The 17,391-nt window shown below is 58.2% G+C and overlaps 5 protein-coding genes across 5 annotated transcripts; 4 read left to right on the forward strand and 1 right to left on the reverse strand.

Moving 5' to 3' along the window:
* Positions 1-1,508: 1,508 nt before the first annotated feature.
* COL26b_002765 (uncharacterized protein) lies at positions 1,509-3,524 on the forward strand (the record flags this gene model as incomplete). The annotated part of the gene is made up of 1 exon (XM_053175673.1): positions 1,509-3,524. One exon carries the CDS (start codon positions 1,509-1,511, stop codon positions 3,522-3,524), a length of 2,016 nt encoding a protein of 671 aa, XP_053040382.1.
* Positions 3,525-7,883: 4,359 nt separating this feature from the next.
* On the forward strand, positions 7,884-9,065 carry COL26b_002766 (uncharacterized protein; the record flags this gene model as incomplete). The annotated part of the gene is made up of 1 exon (XM_053175674.1): positions 7,884-9,065. One exon carries the CDS (start codon positions 7,884-7,886, stop codon positions 9,063-9,065), a length of 1,182 nt encoding a protein of 393 aa, XP_053040383.1.
* A 2,012-nt stretch (positions 9,066-11,077) lies between these two features.
* On the forward strand, positions 11,078-12,709 carry COL26b_002767 (uncharacterized protein; the record flags this gene model as incomplete). Its single annotated transcript, XM_053175675.1, has 1 exon — positions 11,078-12,709. One exon carries the CDS (start codon positions 11,078-11,080, stop codon positions 12,707-12,709), a length of 1,632 nt encoding a protein of 543 aa, XP_053040384.1.
* A 1,529-nt stretch (positions 12,710-14,238) lies between these two features.
* COL26b_002768 (uncharacterized protein) lies at positions 14,239-15,809 on the forward strand (the record flags this gene model as incomplete). The annotated part of the gene is made up of 2 exons (XM_053175676.1): positions 14,239-14,287; positions 14,365-15,809. The coding sequence occupies 2 exons, from the start codon at positions 14,239-14,241 to the stop codon at positions 15,807-15,809; spliced, it is 1,494 nt and encodes a 497-aa protein (XP_053040385.1).
* A 258-nt stretch (positions 15,810-16,067) lies between these two features.
* COL26b_002769 (uncharacterized protein) lies at positions 16,068-16,700 on the reverse strand (the record flags this gene model as incomplete). Its single annotated transcript, XM_053175677.1, has 1 exon — positions 16,068-16,700. One exon carries the CDS (start codon positions 16,698-16,700, stop codon positions 16,068-16,070), a length of 633 nt encoding a protein of 210 aa, XP_053040386.1.
* Positions 16,701-17,391: the final 691 nt, after the last annotated feature.

Here is a 17,391-nt window from a genome sequence, read left to right on the forward strand (position 1 = left end):
GCAGCGACTTAGATAGTTTGAAACGACAGAAGCTTCTTGGACGTGGATGAGCCTTAACTGCGATAACTCAGCCGATACAGCGTAGACGGAGGCTGAGATAGAAATTATGGATCAAATCTATTCACGTGCACAAACTTTTGCTCTCGCGATTCGGTTCAGGCACAGAACATCAGCTGAAGTTTCCATATTTTGGGGAAAGTGACATAAGGAAACGCCACCAACGACATTTGTTTACAATCGTATCGACGGGAAGATATACACACGTGTGGGACTACGTGTTTGGGTTTCATCTGACGGCTATGTCTTCGAATACCCAGTTTCTGTTTCCAGAATCGTGAAATTGGTCAACCGGTCAATCGGTCAACCATGTCAAAACCCATCTCTCGTAAACTTACCGAGCTTGCAACATTGTCGAGATACCCGCCTGGCAACAGCACTTATCCTCAAATTGTCTCAAGAGTAAGACGCAACTAAGAGGCCCTGCCTGCTCTTGCGCTCTTTTTCAATGTCATGGTCCACCACACCAAAACTTTCATCCCTCCACTCCCAATACCCGCTCACATCATCTAATGACATCAACAGCATCCCCGGCAATACAGTCAACCAAACCAACGCGTCATTACCAACGGAACCCCCCGGTCCCCATACGTGGGAAATTCTCCCGCAGCCCTTCGATACTATGTTACACCGACGCAACGCCAAAAGCCCAAAGACTCGGGCAAGACGGCAACGCACTGCAACGTACGTAGGTAGGTCACATTACGGATGCCCCCACACCGCAAAAAAAGATGCATGTCCCCCAAGAGACCGCTCTCTATCTGGCTTTTTTCCTTTACTCGCTAGCGCTTGGCTAAACGAGGAAAACCAAATGGCGGTGCCTGGATGGTGTGGCAGGCTCGGTGCGTGATGCCCCGAAGTGGCCCGGGGAAACCCCAGCTGCCCCCAAAACAAACAGCTCGTGTGCGTGCGGAGAAGCAGGTGTTCCCCGGACGCTCATCTCCAAAGAGGCGGGGTCCCCGCTTCGACAGTCCAAGAGATGGACCAACCCATGCCCCAATTGGCGAATGACCACCGTTGAATTTTCACAATCTGCCCGCCGTTCCGCGGGAGAGCAGAGCTCATTTCTCCACGCAGGCATGGCCGTCCCTGTCTGTCAACCCACGAGGACAACAAGCGGTGGTAGGTAGGTAGACCAGACGAACACCCCCCCATGTTTCTAACGCTTTCCCCAACCTCTCCCTCTCTCTGGGGTGCGGGGGAAATCTCTCCCCTGGGTCCCAGGAAATGACAACACGGAGATGAGTCGCCCGAGAGCCAAGAGACTTGTTGAACCCTCTCCCCAGACGCGGGTGATCTTCAGTATATAAACGAAACCCTCACGCTCGCCGCTCCCACCGGCTCTCGAAGTTCTGGTAGACACCCGACGTCCGACGAGTCGAGCCGTCCCCTTCCTTCTCTACCACCAGATCGTTGTGTGAACCCGGGAGAGAGATACACACTCTCACACAATGCGGCCTTCCACCTTCCGCCGCGCAGGCCTCGGCCTCGCCCTGTCCGCCCTCTCGGCGACGACGAACGCCCTCCTCAACGCAACCGAGACCTCCAACCGGCTCATCATCGCCAACGACCGCCTCCGCGCCGCCATCGCCAAGCCCGGCGGCTCCATCGTCGAGCTCACCCTCGACGGCGTCAACCTCCTCGGCACCCCCTCCGGCGCCACCGGCCAGGGGCCCTACCTCGACTGCTACTGCACCCCCGAGGGCTTCTGGACCCCCGGCTCCGTCGCCCCCGTCTTCGAGCTCTACAACGGCACCGACTCCGCCGGCGTCCCCTACGGCGGCGTCCGCATGTCCGACACCTACGCCTCCACCGGCCAGCTGCTCGAGCAGTACTGGTTCCTCCGCGAGGGCGAGACCGGCCTGCACATGTTCTCCCGCGTCGCCTACCACAACGAGACCGCCCCCTTCCTGCGCAACCTGCAGGAGCTGCGCACCCTCTTCCGCCCCAACGACCCCATGTGGACGCACCTCCTGACCAACCGCGAGCACTACGCGCCCCTGCCGTCCAAGGACGCCGTCGCCAAGCAGGTCGTCGTCCAGGACGCCACCTGGTACCTCGGCAACACCCCCAACGACCCCTACGTCCAGCAGGAGGCCGACTGGTTCACAAAGTACACCTTCCAGGACACCTGGCGCGACATCGACGCCTACGGCATGTTCGCCGACGGCTCCAAGACGGCCGACAACTCCACCTTCGGCGCCTGGATGGTCTTCAACACGCGCGACACCTACTTCGGCGGGCCCCTGCACTCGGACCTGACCGTCGACGGCATCGTCTACAACTACATCTCCTCCAACCACCACGGCGACCAGACCCCCAACATCACAAACGGCTTTGACCGCACCTTCGGCCCCCAGTACTACCACTTCAACCGCGCCCCCGCCGGCACCGACATCCTCGAGCTGCACGCCGAGGCCGCCAAGCTCGCCGACCCCGAGTGGAACGCCGCCTTCTACGACGACATCGCCCACCTCGTGCCCAACTACGTCCCCTCCGCCGGCCGCACCACCTGGAAGCTGCACGTCGACCTCCCGCAGGGCGCGTTCAAGCCCATCGCCGTGCTCGCGCAGAACGGCGTCGACTTCCAGGACAACGTCTTCGACACCAAGGCGTACCAGTACTGGGCCGACGTCGACGCCGACGGCTACGCGACGATCCCGCGCGTCAAGGAGGGCACCTACCGCCTGACCATCTACGCCGACGGCGTCTTCGGGCAGTACGTCAAGGACGACGTCGCCGTTGTCGCGGGCGAGGTGCACACCACGCACGCGCGCTGGCGCGAGGAGACGGCCGGCACGGAGGTCTTCCGCATCGGCACGCCGGACAAGAGCTCCGGCGAGTACCGTCATGGCTACGCACGCGACGCCACGAAGCCGCTGCACCCGGAGGAGTACCGCATCTACTGGGCGCGGTACGACTTCCCGACCGAGTTCCCCGAGGGCGTGCGGTTCAAGGTGGGCGAGGACGACGTCGCCACGGACCTCAACTACGTGCACTGGGCGGTGTTCGGCGGCAAGGGCAACTCGCTCCGGCCGGAGATGTATCTCGGCGACGGCAACGTGAACAACTGGACGCTCGCGTTCGACCTCGAGCAGGCGCAGGTGGAGCGCAAGCGGTACGCGACCTTCACGGTGCAGCTCGCGGGCGCAAAGACGGCGGCGGGCAACACGGACGTCTTCAACGCCAGCGAGCCGCACTCGAACCTCAAGTACACGGTCAACGTCAACGGCAAGGACCTGGAGCCGTGGGTGATCCCGTACTACCGGAGCAGCTCGTGCGCCGTGCGGTCGGCCGTCATCTGCTACAACGTCGCCAACAAGTTCGTCTTCGACTCGAAGCTGCTCAAGGCCGGCGAGAACGAGATCGTCCTGAGCCTGCCCTACGGCGCCACGGACTACGAGAGCGCCGTTCTCACGGAGGCCATCTACGTGCAGTACGATGCGCTGCGTCTCGAGATCATGTAAGGACTAAGCTAGGCATGGGAACGCGGGAGATCTATTAATTGTTAATGAAAAAAAAAAAAAAGTTCAATCAGAGAGGCATTTGCTTTTTCCGGGAAACGTTGTATGTGATGATGTTTCGCGCGTGCCGGGGACCCGGGACTTCTCCGGAGGTGTGACTAAGGTAAGAGACAAAATGACTTTTGATGTGCGATCGGATCGACGTCTGTTTCACGATTGTCAAAGACAATGAGTGATACGGCCAAGCCGCGTTACGCTGCGAGCTGCGTCTGCGATAAGCCCGACCGGAACACCAAAGACGCGTGGATGTGTTTCCAGGAGGTCCGGCCCAGGGGTCTGTTTTGGCTTGTGATCTGGTTCATACTTTGGCTGTCGCATACAAGTGGGATTTTTGCACATGGTGCTGATCGCATACCCAGAAAAAAAAAAGGAATCCAATGTTTCAACTTATCGACATTTCAATATGGATCTTTTCTGGGCGGTGGCGGTGGCTGCAATATTCGACATTGAAGCAATATTGCACGACGCCTCGCAAGCTATTGCGCGTTGGTATGGAGTAAATGTGGACGGGATGCGGCGTGTCACCTCGATTGACTTTTTTTTGCCAACAGTCTCTATGGTTTCGAGGTGTTTTGCTGGCGTCGGAATCACACAGAGACTGACTCTCGCTCGTCTCGGCCGGGTAAGAGGGCCGGCCTTGGGGGAGAGACCGTACGGTCGGTCACACTCGGAAACCCGGCTGAGTCCTTGAACGGCGATTGTTGCGCAAACCCGCCTCAGAAATGCGAGCCCGAACGTCAAAGAAGGTTTCGTCATATGGTTTAGCCGCTGCGTTGACAAGCAAGAGCTGAGGCTTGCGGTCGGAAGATTTTGTCTTGGCTGGGCGTATGGGAGCCACGCATTTTGCAGCGTCGAGCACCGCCCGTATGCATGTAAGTTGCTAGGTGCATGAGGACAGCAGGCAGTCGTAGGATTTACCGTGCTGTGTAGTCGTTTGCTGCTGCGTCTGCTCTGCCGTTGCTGCTGTGCCGCGACATGACATGCCGTGCTTTGCTGAGCTGGCTAGACATGCAGTTGCCAAGGTTTAGTGAGCAGTCAGCAGCAGCTAGGCCGCTCCCGGCAACGGATCGGCGTCCACGTCTGTCCCGGAAAGCCCAAGATGACGGCCAGTGTTCTGTAGGGCTGCCCCATCTGCAGACGATTGGATACGTGCCTGGCCCTGATGGACAAAAGATCAACGGCAACGACGGGTGAGGCTGGTGCGGCGCATCAATGTCTCTGTGCCTTGCTTGATCAATAGTGCTGGCCCGTGGAACCATCCCCGCGAAATCCTTCGCTCCGTGATGTAAGTATGTGTGCTGACCAGAATAGCATCAGATATCGTCATGGCGGACCAGCGGTGAACAAGGTTGGGCTGTTTGCTTCCTGGGACGCCTGGAGGAAGCTGAGCGGCAAATCCATCGAATAGATTCAATTTTTGCAGCCGTGGGAACCCAGATGAAGCCGAGTAGATGGTGGGTTTCCCCTTTGGAGTGGAGGTGCCATTGTCGCTTGAGATCGCCGGCCACAAGACAGGGTCACGGTTCCATTGAGGCTAATTCGTGATCTTCGACGCCGTAACATCGCATCGCCCGCCGTCCTTGTTGGGGTCACCAGGCTGCCTGTCTGTGCTGCAACCCCGCCACGTCCAGGCCGATGATTCGGAAAATAAGCTGAGCAGCTGCGATGCTGAGATGGACTGGAGTCGCCTGCGATGCAGTGACGATCAGGAGCGCAGACGAGCAAAAAAGCGCAGTCCTTTTTGAGATGACATGCTCACGGTGCGAGGAGATGCCGGGCAAGGCAAGGAGCGGCCCCTCCACCCCGCCGAGAGAGAGGGGAAAGACTGTCAGCCACCTCCCGGCGCCGGGATGGCACTGATGCTCCTGGTGTCTTTGCGGGCAGTATTTTGGCGTTCCGCATGTAGAGGTAATTTTGTTCTGCTACTCGAAACAAAGCGAGCCCTGGCAGTGTCTCGACCCCGACATTCAGGAGAAGAAGAAAGGAAAAATTCTTTCCTTCCCGAGCTCCAGAGGCTCCAGAGGCAGCTCCATCCAGCAAGGGAGGGGTCCACCGCATTGAGAACAGCCGCCTGCGCCGCTGCCGTGGGAAATAAGCTGCTGTCAAGCGTCGAATCGGAGACATGGACGCCGGGGCCATGGTTCTTGGAATGTTCTTGTGTTCTTGGTGTGTTCTTGGGGTAATGGCCTCGTCCTTGTCCTTGAGTGTTTGCCGAGTTTGCCCTGCAACATGGTATCGAGTGACTGGTATTGGTATGCATGTCAAAGGGACTTTGTTGAGTGACAGTGCAGTACAGTAGTCAGTCAGGTCGACGAGTCAAGCTGGCGGTCTGTTGAATCACGAACGTCATGCCCGATGCCAATAGTCGGTCTGCGGCTTGGGTTCAGCAACCAGTCGCTGGCCACAAGGTTGATGATCCCAGGACGATGCTACGTCAGGAACACGTCCATTAGGTGATGAGAGACGTGGGCGAGGCTGCGATGCTGTACGATGGCGGGAATAATGACCAGAAGGCCTGGATCATGGGAAGGGATCACGGCAGTCGGATTTGAGAGTGTGTGACCAGGCGCCCTCTTCCTAGGTAGTTTTGAAGGCATCTTGTCAGCCAGAGGCAAGGAAGGTTGCGAGTGTAACATTGGGGAAAAGAAGCAGAAGCAAAGATACGTCCCTTCTAACGAGAGCAGCCTCAGATGGCTGGACCAGATGAGGGACGAAGGACGGACCCGCACGTGGCAGTGCGTGCACTAAGGTACTTAGGTGCCTAGGTACACTAGGTAGGTGAGGTGCCTAGGTACCTCCTTGAGGAAGGCAGCCCCCCCTGTTAGGGGCTGGCCGCGGCACTCGTAGTGGACCCTCAGCCCAGAGCCCTTTAAGCCCCTGGCCATAGCATCCATATCCCGTGGATAAGCTCCGGATACCGATCTTTGGGTTCGTTCGGTTCGTCAGACCTCCTGGGGCACCCACCTCAGCTTATCGCCCCGATAAGCGGTCCACGGGTACGTATTCTTGGGGCAGGTACATACTAAGCACACCTCGGGCCAACACACAGCATAACGTACAATCTTGTCTGAAACACCATTCAACGCCCCAGGCCCAGCTTTCCAAGAACCCAAGCTCCTCTCCTCGCCAACCCTCGTCTCGTCGTCTTGTCTCCTTTGCTTGCCTCCTGTCTTCTGAGTCCTAGTCCTCCCAATGAACGACGGCGCTTACCGGAGCAGAGACCAGGACCAGCATCTCTCTCTCTCTCTTCTCTTGGTATCTGTGTTCCGTCGTATTCAGTGCTGACATTGTCACTGGTCCTGTTACACGCCCCTCTCTCTCCCTTCTACTGCTCTCTCGCAGCTCAGCTCTGACTGTCACTTGAGACTAAGGAACCCTTCTTGCCGCACAGAAGAGACGTTCCCGCCTTCGCGCTTTACCCTTCTCGCCATGATCTCATCCCATCCTCCTCTGGCTGCTCCAAGGACCCATGACCCAGACCCAGAACCAGGCCCAGGGACACCACCTTGACCAACCCCTGACTGTGATCTTCGGCCTGGCTCTCCAGGTGGCCCCTGTCAGGGCGCAGCCAGCGCCATGCGATGCGCTGGCTCGACGAGAAGCCAGCTCCTGATGCCGACTTCAGATGAAGCCTTGTTTTGTTTTGTGCTTGTTTCTAGGCTGCGAGAAAAGGCACCGCCAAAGACGACCATGGCGCTGTTGTCACCACAGCAGGACCTGGAGGATTCACAACCTGCCATGAGCTGCTGCGCCTGCGCCTGCTCCTGCTTATCCTCTGCCCTTCCCCATGCTCCTCATCCTCAACTCGACCTTGCTCCTGCTGACCTCTACTCTGCTTCTTCCTGCTGTCACTCCAACCAATCTTCCTGCTCCATCATCACTTCCAAATCCGGCTTCAGCTCCACGGCGTCCAGCTCTGCCCTCCCACCTCCTCGACCGACACCCTGCACCCAAAAGATTGGCGTCAAGGATCAGCATCGCTCGCCCTCCCCATCCTCGTCTTGTCCGTACCCGCCATCCTACCCGCACCCTCGTCCGCTCCATTGTTGCTGTGCCGGTCCACCTGTTCGGAGGGAAGCTGGACAAGGGGCACATGGACCGAAGACCTCGCCCGCTCCTGATATATTTAACATCCCGGCCATCCTCCCCCGGTGTTGGCGTCTCATTGTTCTCGCCATTGCAGCTAATACTTATATCCTCCTCCTCCTCCGCTCGCACTCTTCAAACACCAGACGAGAAGGAGAAATATCACAACACGGCTTCGACTCAGTGCTCGCTTCTATATACTTAATAATCGCCAACATGGTCGCCAACATCGGCAGCTTGGCTGCTCGCGTAGTCTTCCTCATGTCTACCCGCCCCATCGCCGAGAGGGCAGACGCCGCCTCTTACACCAGCAACGCCGTCTCCTCTATCAACGTCCTCCAGAATACATGGTACAGCGTCAGCACCGGTCTTTGGGATAATGCCTGGTGGAACAGCGCCAACGCCTTCACAACCCTGGCCGACTTCGCAGACCTCAACCGCGACGCTGCCAACCAGCTCAACATCGGCGGCATCCTCAGAAACACCTTCAACCAGGCCCAAAAGACCACGGCCTCCGTCTCCAAGTCCATGAACGCAGCCGGCCTCGTCACGTCCTCCTACGCCATCACCAAGCGTGACTACCCAACCATCAAGGGTCGCCAGATGAGCGCCCAGGGCTTCCCAAACTTCATCAACGACTTCTACGACGACGAGGGCTGGTGGGCGCTCGGCCTCATCCGAGCGTACGACATCACGACCGATCAGGACTACCTCGACATGGCCAAGCGCATCTTTGCCGATATGCAGGGCGGCGGAAACACCAACTGCAACGGCGGCATCTATTGGAGCAAGGACCGCAAGTACGTCAACGCCATCGCCAACGAGCTCTACCTCGCCGTCGCGGCCTCCCTCGCCAACCGCGTCCCCAGCAATGCCGACTACCTCAACATCGCAAAGTCCCAGTGGACGTGGTTCAAGGCCAGCGGCATGATCAACAGCGCGGGTACCATCAACGACGGCCTCGACGGCAACTGCAAGAACAACGGCGCCAACGTCTGGTCCTACAACCAGGGTGTCGTCCTTGGCGGCCTCGTCGAGCTCAGCCGCGCTACCGGCGACAAGTCCGTCTTGACAGATGCCACCAACATCGCCAAGGCCGCCATCAAGGCGCTGACCGACAGCAACGGCATCCTCCACGACACGTGCGAGCCCAACTGCGGTTCCGACGGAAACCAGTTCAAGGGCATCTTCAACCGCAACCTGCGGTACCTGCAGGCCGTCGCGCCCTCTGACGACTTCAAGACGTTCCTCATCAAGAACGCCGACAGCAACTGGTCCAAGAACCGCGACACCGCGGGCAAGCTCGGCGTCGTCTGGTCGGGCCCCGTCCAGGGAGTCTCCGGCCCGACTCACAGCTCGGCGTTGGACTCCATTGTTGCCGCTATTGCCGTCGTATAATCCCTTTTAGACGCTCTCGGACCGCGGATCATAGGACAGGAGTTTTAACCATTTTTTCTACTTTTATCTATTTGGGTTGTACAGGATCGCCAATGGGGTATTGGGATACACTCCTTTTTCTTTCAACGGCGCACGCAGGGACAGGGAAACGGCTTAGACTCGATCGAGATGGGATACCCTCTGACAGGACACTCCTTTTGGAGCCCGGGGAAACAAAAGACACACAAGAAGCCCGGGCGGCGCATGGGGGTTTATTGTTAATGACTCTAATGAGTAATGATACCATAGTTTAGCTGAGCGGTCGTTGGAAACGCGGGGTGGGACGCAAATAACATCTCAATAGTATTGAATACAGACACACTCACACACACACACACACACACACACACACACACAAACACAACATGATCGCCAACACCACCACGATGGCCACTCACACTGGGTCACAACCTGTGTGATACACTCCAAACTGTCAAAGTCCCGCCGCCACACCCTCCAAAACGTCAAATGAGCCCCACGGATTCAGGGGAACAATCGACGGTTGGCGCCATGGACGGCGTTGGCGGTCGAAGCGGCGCGCGCAAGGGTGTGGCTGGATTAGCTCGGCGTGGCTTCACAAAGCCCATATTGAGATTTTCCACGATGCACTGAGCCAAAAGGGAGATCTCCCGTGCCCCCCGATCAGGTTCCCTCCCTCGGGGGGGTTGAACCGGACGAACCTATTTCTGGCTCAATGCTGATCGCTGCCGCTTTAAATTGCCCGACCAAGATCCCTTAAGATTGGCGTGTGTTATGCGGGGGTGGGTGGGCAGAAAGAAGCATGCAGCAGTGCAGTGAAGACGGGAAATGAAATTTGGAGACTATGCATCATCGCCGGATGTTCCTCCCCATGCGAATACTATCAAGGAAAAGGGGCATGTCATGCTTAGAAGCAACAACAACCTTTTGGATCCCGCATGAAAGATGGGAGGACGGTTACGGTCATCGGTGAACCATGGCTTGGCGTGGGGTTCGGATCGAACTTTCAGAGGGGCTTGGGTTCACTCAATGTTCCCTGCAGTAAGTGAGTACATACCCGCCCCGACCTATTCTTCCCCAACTTCTTGCAAATATCAGCTTGCCTGAACCCCCTCACGAGCATCCATCTAATTATTGTGTCTAGCTGCATGTCCGATTTCGTGCAGGCGGAGAGAAGGAAAAGGCCGTTTGTCGGTCATACGCTACCTTGCCTACCACACCCGTATTCGCCTCACCACTAACACCCTCGCTCTCTTCGCGTTTCATTCAATCAAAATCGAAAGAAAACGAAAAAGCCTCTTGTCACCGCATCTCCAAATACCGAGAGAGAACAAAAGAACCCAGTCGTTTCGTATGCCAAACGCAGTGAGACCTTTCGTTTACGCGCCTCCCTTGAGTTGCACAGGAGGCATGCCGCGAGCTGAAGTCCATGACGTATACCTTTTCTGCCAATTCACCCAACCCAAGTGGGCTGGACGGAAATGTACCTCACCTTGTCTCGGGATCCTCGGGATGAACCCTCGCGGCGCGGTGAACATGCAATGATGAAATAGAGTGCGCGCCCATCGCGCCCGCGCAGCGCGCGTGTCTCTCTACCTTTGCACATTCCTCTCACACACCCTCAAAACACAGAGCGAGAGACGTTGTGTTTCCTGAGACGAAGCAGCTAGAAAAAGGTTGTTTCATCCCAACCCGCGCCCACACGTCTGTTGTCCAACCTCGAACTCCTATCATCCCTCCCACGGTGTGCGCCCCATGCTTTCGTAAACGACAAGCCACCCCAAATCCCGCGCGCGCCCATCTTTCCTCCGCACCCCCGTCTCATCTTCAGCTTCAGTTGAACTACCAACTTTGGTTCGAACATCGGCGTCTCGCCTGGTGAGACGTGTCGCGGGGCGGGCCTTGAGAGAGAAGAGAGAGCGGGTGCTCGAGCCTTTCACGGCACACACACATCCACATCCACACAAAACAACACAAGACACCACACTTCCACAATGACAGCCGCCGCATCCTCAGACCCCTTCGGCCAAGTCCTCAAGAACCTGTCCCTGATCGCCCTCAGCCTCATCTTCCTCCCGCTCGACACAGCCATCCTCCTCGCGTGCTATGCGTACCAGCGTCTCCTGGGGCGTCCCGCCCGGGACACCCTCCCTCCTCCTCCCACCGGAGACCAACACCAGCACACCCCACCACCCCGGCCCGCGCGGACGATCCTCGTCACAGGCGTCGGTATGACAAAAGGCCTCGCCCTGGCCCGTCTGTTCCACCGCCAAGGCCACCGCGTTCTGGGCGCCGACTTCTCCCCCCTCGCGGCGGGCAGCAGGTCCCGCGCCCTCGCCTCCTACCACGTCCTCGCCCGCCCGTCCGCCCGCCCCGGCGGCGCCGACCCGTACCTCGACTCCGTCCTGCGCATCGTCCGCTCCCAGAACGTGGACCTCTGGGTGAGCTGCTCCGGCGTCGGGTCCGCGGTCGAGGACGGCGTCGTCAAGGAGGTCGTCGAGGCCCGCACGGCGTGCCGGGCCGTGCAGTTCGACGTCGCCGCCACGCGCACCCTCCACGAGAAGGACGCCTTCATGAACCACACGCGCGACGTCGCCGGGCTGCCCGTGCCCGAGTCGTACCTCGTCACGAGCCGCAACGAGATGATTGCTGCGCTCGAGGACGCCGCGGGGCTGTCCCTGTCCCTGTCGTCGTCGTCCGTCCCGTCATCCGACGAAAACGACAAGACGATGACGTCGCAGAAGCCTAGCGACATCAGCAAGAAAAAGAAGAAGCGTTTCATCGCCAAGGCCGTGGGCCTCAACGACAGGGGCCGCGCCGACATGACCCTCCTCCCGCTGCCCACGGAGAAGCAGACGTACGACTTCGTCTACCGCCTCGAGTGGCTCGGCATGTCGGACAAGCAGCCCTGGCTGCTGCAGGAGTTCATCGACGGCGACGAGTTCTGCACGCAATCCCTCGTCGTGCGCGGGCAAGTGCGCGCCTTCGTGGCGTGCCGCTCCGCCGAGCTGCTGATGCACTACGCCGCGCTGCCGGCAGACTCGGCGCTGTCGCGGGCCATGCTGGAGTTCACGCGCGCGCAGGCCGCCAGCTTCGGGGACCGGTTCACGGGGCATCTGAGCTTTGATTTCATGGTTGATCGGGTTGATGTGAAGGCGGAGACGCCGGAGCAGATCACGCTGTATCCGATCGAGTGCAACCCGCGCGCACACACTGCTGTCGCGCTGTTCGGGGACACGCCGGAGCTGGTGGGGCAGTATCTTGCCGTGTTAGACGGAGGCGGGGACGGGGCCGGAGATGGGGCGGCGGACCCGGCGGTTGTGACCCCGCAGGAGCCGGGTAAAAAGTACTACTGGATTGGGCACGATTTGGTCACGCTCTTCCTCCTTCCCACCCTGCGTCTGCTGCTGCTCCGCACGTCTTTTAGAGAATACGTGCGCTCGGTTTGGGCGTTTGCGGAGCATGTGCTGTTCTGGAAGGATGGCACTTTTGAGGTGTGGGATCCTCTGCCGGCGTGGTGGTTGTACCACGTCTACTGGCCAATGACGTTCTGGGACTGCTTGGTCAACAGGAGGAGCTGGAGCAGGATGAACGTCAGCACGACCAAGATGTTTGAGTGTGACTGAGCAAATCCGCTGAAAACAACCTCTCGTGTAAGCCTAAGAGCCTTGTTGTAAGTAGATGGTTAGATGACGACAAGTTCAATGTTTTGTGGACCAACCCCCAACCACACGAACTTGCCTCTGAACGCAGCAAGAAAATCACCAACCCACATCTCGAAATTCTGGCAGTATTCCCTCGCCCACGCCTGCACGGTCCCCGATATTGATTTCATAACCTACCTGGCCCTCTCTTCCCGTAGAATAAGCGGAAGCTGACAGTCGGGGACATGTCACCAATGACCGCCTCCGGTCTTTCCTGTACAGCGAGACAACGCTGAGGTGTCCGTGCTTTGTGAGGAAGTCGCCAGTTTCCAATTGTCTAACCGTAGGTGGTTTGTACGGTGAAACAGACTGTCTTTGACCTTGTCCCATTCTTTCTTATAAGGTGCTAAGTTGTAGCAAACTCAGTCACTCGCCAAAGTTCTCTCGTTGCCCCTACTCGCACAGGCTCCACGTCAACGTTGACACCCATGATCATTCTCTAAGATGAGATATTGTCCCATTCTTCTTGAACGATATTGCAAGGCCCCAAAATATCAGGATGTGGCCGACTCCCTTCTTTTCTAGAATGGAATACAAATTTCAAACCAAAGGGCTGCGTCTGCTAACACCGTCCCAATCATCTGGACACTGGTGGTGTTATGCCACCTCTTGTTGCCATACGAGTTGCCCAACTGGGTAATTCTCACCACCCAAACCGAATGCCACGTGGAGAACGTGAGATGGACGAGGATAACAAATAAAGCACTCTGAATGGCGAATGAGAAGCTGATCGGTGAGTTGTTCCTTTCACGTAGACCTGGCGACATCGATACCCAGCTTGCATGTCGGTCACGACCGTGGTGGCTTGATGCGTGGACAGCTCGGAATTCTTGACGACAAATCCCGATGCATCGGAAAGCCTAGCTCGTCAAACAAGGGCGCAAAATTGATTTAAAGTCGACAATCCCACCAGGTTTTGATCTCCTTGTACGCCCTGCAACAGTCCACATACTCGATCTCCCGCACCCAATGGCGGGGCAGTCCGTCGACGTCGAAACCAACAACACCGATTCCGAGCCCCCTTCCGCGCATTCCGAAGGGTCTTCCGAGTCCACGCCAACACCACCTTGACGTCCTCCCGCGCGGCACTTTACCGTCTACCTATGGGAAAGCACATCTGATACCCACCATGTCGAACTTTTGGGGACCGTAAAGACTGGAAAGAGTGGGGTCGTGAGCAGAAGGATGGGAAACATGCAACTTGGCTAATCCCGGCCGTTTGGACTTTTGGAGGGGTAGAGGGGCACGCAACCAGGGGCAGCACAGAGCACAATTGACTTCATCTCATGTGAGCTTTTCTCTCACACTGGGGAAGAAAAAAAGGTGTCATTCACATAAATACCTTCATCCGCAAACTTCAACTTCAACTTCAACTGCGGTGTCCGCGCATTCCGGTCAACCAACTCGCGCAACTCATACACCAGCATCACCAAGAAGGCAAACTCCCCAAAATGGACTCATCTGAATTCCGCTCCGCGGCCCAGGAGGTCGTGGAAGACAGTAAGATCCTCACATACTTACGCCCCTCTCCCATCACCTCAAACACTCAAAACAGCACAACTAACACAGGACCGCAGTCACGAAATACTATGACACAATCACGTCCCAGCCCAAGGTGCTCCCGTCCGTAACGCCGGGCTACCTCCGCCCCCTCCTCCCGGCGTCCGCCCCCGAGGCCCCGGAGCCGTGGTCCGCCATCCACGCCGACCTCCAAGCCCACATCGTGCCGGGCATCACCCACTGGCAGTCCCCCTCCTTCCACGCCTTCTTCCCCTGCTCCTCCTCCTACCCAGCCATGCTCGCGGAGCTCTACTCCAACGCCTTCAACGGCGCCCACTTCAACTGGATCTGCTCCCCGGCCGTCACCGAGCTCGAGACCATCGTCCTCGACTGGCTCGCCCAGCTGCTCGCCCTGCCCCCCGCCTACCTCTCCACCGCGCCCACCCGCGGCGGCGGCGTCCTCCACGGCACCGCCTCCGAGGCCATCCTCACCGTCATGGTCGCCGCTCGCGACAAGTTCCTCCGCCAGGCCACCGCCCACCTGCCCGAGGACTCGGAGGAGAAGGAGGAGGAGACCTGGCGCCTGCGCTCCAAACTCGTCGCCCTCGGCTCCGAGGCCGCCCACTCTTCCACCAAGAAGGCCGCCCAGATCCTCGGCGTCCGCTTCGCCACCGTGCCCGCCCCCGCATCCGCCGGCTACGCCATGTCCGGCCCCGCCCTCCAATCCACCGTCGCCGCCCTCCGCGCAAAGGGCCTCGAGCCCTTCTACCTCACCGCCACCCTCGGCACCACCGACACCTGCGCCATCGACGACTTCCCCGGCATCAGCGAGGCCCTCTCCTCCGACAGCGACAAGATCTGGGTCCACGTCGACGCCGCCTACGCCGGCTCCGCCCTCATCCTGCCCGAGCACCAGCACCTCACCCCACCCCTGGCCTCCTTCCACTCCTTCAACATCAACCCGCACAAGTGGATGCTCACAAACTTTGACTGCTCCGCCCTCTGGGTCCGCGACCGCGCCTGGCTCGTCGAGAGCCTGAGCATCAAGCCCGCCTACCTGCGCAACCAGTTCTCCGAGGCCGGCCTCGTCACCGACTACCGTGACTGGCAGATCCCCCTCGGCCGCCGCTTCCGCTCCCTCAAGCTGTGGTTCGTCCTGCGCGCCTACGGCGCCAGCGGCATCCGCGCCCACCTGACGCGCGGCATCTCCATGGGCGAGCGCTTCGCCGAGATGCTCAAGGCCCGCGCCGACCTGTTCGAGATCGTCACCGGCCCGCGGTTCGCGCTGGTCGTGTTCACATGCGGCAAGCAGGGCGCGAGCACTGAAGAGAGAAACAAGGTCACCGAGGCGGTGCTGGAGGGCATCAACGGCAAGGGCGAGATTTACCTCACGCCCACGGTGCTGCACGGCACGTACGCTATCAGGATGTGCACCGGCAGCAGCCAGGTCATCGAGGAGGAGCATGTGAAGAAGGCGTTTGACATTTTGGTCGCTGCGACCGAGGCTGAGTTGGCAAAATAGATGATAAAATATTTTGGACATGTTTATATTCATAGATATGCTAGACCGTAATGATGCGGTAAAAAAAATCGACACCTTTCTACATCTAGCTTCCAATGCCTCTCTGTTCCTGTCTTTTGTTTCTGTAAATATCCAATTTCGTAATTTAAAAAAATGTGCTATGCTCCGTTGATGCTTCCCGTAATGTATTGGTCGTAATTTCGTGTAATGATATTGTGTGTTGTGACATCTCTGTGTCGAGCGTTTCTCCCGTCGTAATCACCAGTTCGAATAACCTCTCGACCTCGAACCGGGGTTGCTTCTGCTGCGTGTTTGATCATCGTACCGTCTGCCGTACCCATAATCGCGATCAAACTGATCGACCGCTCGCACATACTCCCTCTCATCCCTCATAACATTCAGCCCCTTGATCGACTCGGGCGCTCGGGCCGGTTCACGGCTGTAATCCCTCGCAGCCCGAATGGCCTCCCGCTCTTCATAGTACCGGTCCCAGTACTCGTCCTCGTCTTCGTCGCGGCGACTCCTGTCGTCCCTCCTCTCATCTCGATCATACCTCGAACCCCGCGTGGAGCCTCGAGCGGACTCCCTTGCAGATTCCCTCGCAGACCCAGCGACGCTCTGCGTGGCCCTCCTGGGCCTTGACCTCGACTCCCTGTCTCTCCGCCTCTCCTCGCGACGGCCCTCCTCCTCATGCCTTTCCTCGCACTTCTTCAGCGACTTGTCAATACCAAACATGACCGTGGCTCCAATCATGCCGAGAGCAATCGCCTGGCCCCAGTCGAAGCCAGGGCTCTCCTTTTCCATGGTCTTCCGCATCTTGCGATGCTCCGGGTCGGCGGTCCATGGTCGCGGATCGGGAGGTAGAAGCTTGCCCGGCTTGACCTTGACCATTTTCGTAATATTACTTTTTCAACGGTGTAGAGAAGGTTTTGTTTGATATGGGGTGGGCTTGGGTCGGGTCCGGTTTATGCTCTGCGTCTTAGCAAGACCATCAAGCTCAAACGGCGTCGATATCGGTTGGTTCTTAGTGCAAGAGACAAGTGCAGATCCGCTGTGACGCCGGAGCTGTACCTGTCATATATAAGAATCTGAAGGATTGCAGGTGGCTTGCTTTCGCCCAGGAACGGATCAAGACAAAATATGCAGGAGAAGCAAGTTGGTGTTGTCGATGGATGAAGGGGTGGGTTGCACTTTTGTTGCACTTTGGCCCCAACAACAATCCGAAGAATGAGGACAGCACCGGAAATTTATTTCTCAGTGACAGTTCACCGCTGGCATTCCCCCGCACCCTTAGCTGACATCCAATATGGCGACTGCCGGGGACTCGGGAGCTTCCCCATTGGGCTCCGGGCAGAAGCTTGTCGTCATGTTAGCTGCATGATGTCATGGGGTCGACCCAGAAGAATGCGCTCGCCCGCCCGCCCTTCGAAACCCGCCAAGCCGTTGACGTCAGGGCGTTGCTACATCTGGCCAAAGCTCCCGGGACGGTACCCACACTGCCCCCCGCTGCCTTTGAGCCGCCAGTAGTCTTTGCAGCTGCTTAGCACACAGCTCCAAAGCCAATTGTAAAAGATCATAAGAC

Source organism: Colletotrichum chrysophilum (genome assembly GCF_026319265.1).
Source record: "Colletotrichum chrysophilum strain AFK26 chromosome Unknown scaffold_14, whole genome shotgun sequence".
Lineage (NCBI taxonomy): Eukaryota > Fungi > Ascomycota > Sordariomycetes > Glomerellales > Glomerellaceae > Colletotrichum > Colletotrichum chrysophilum.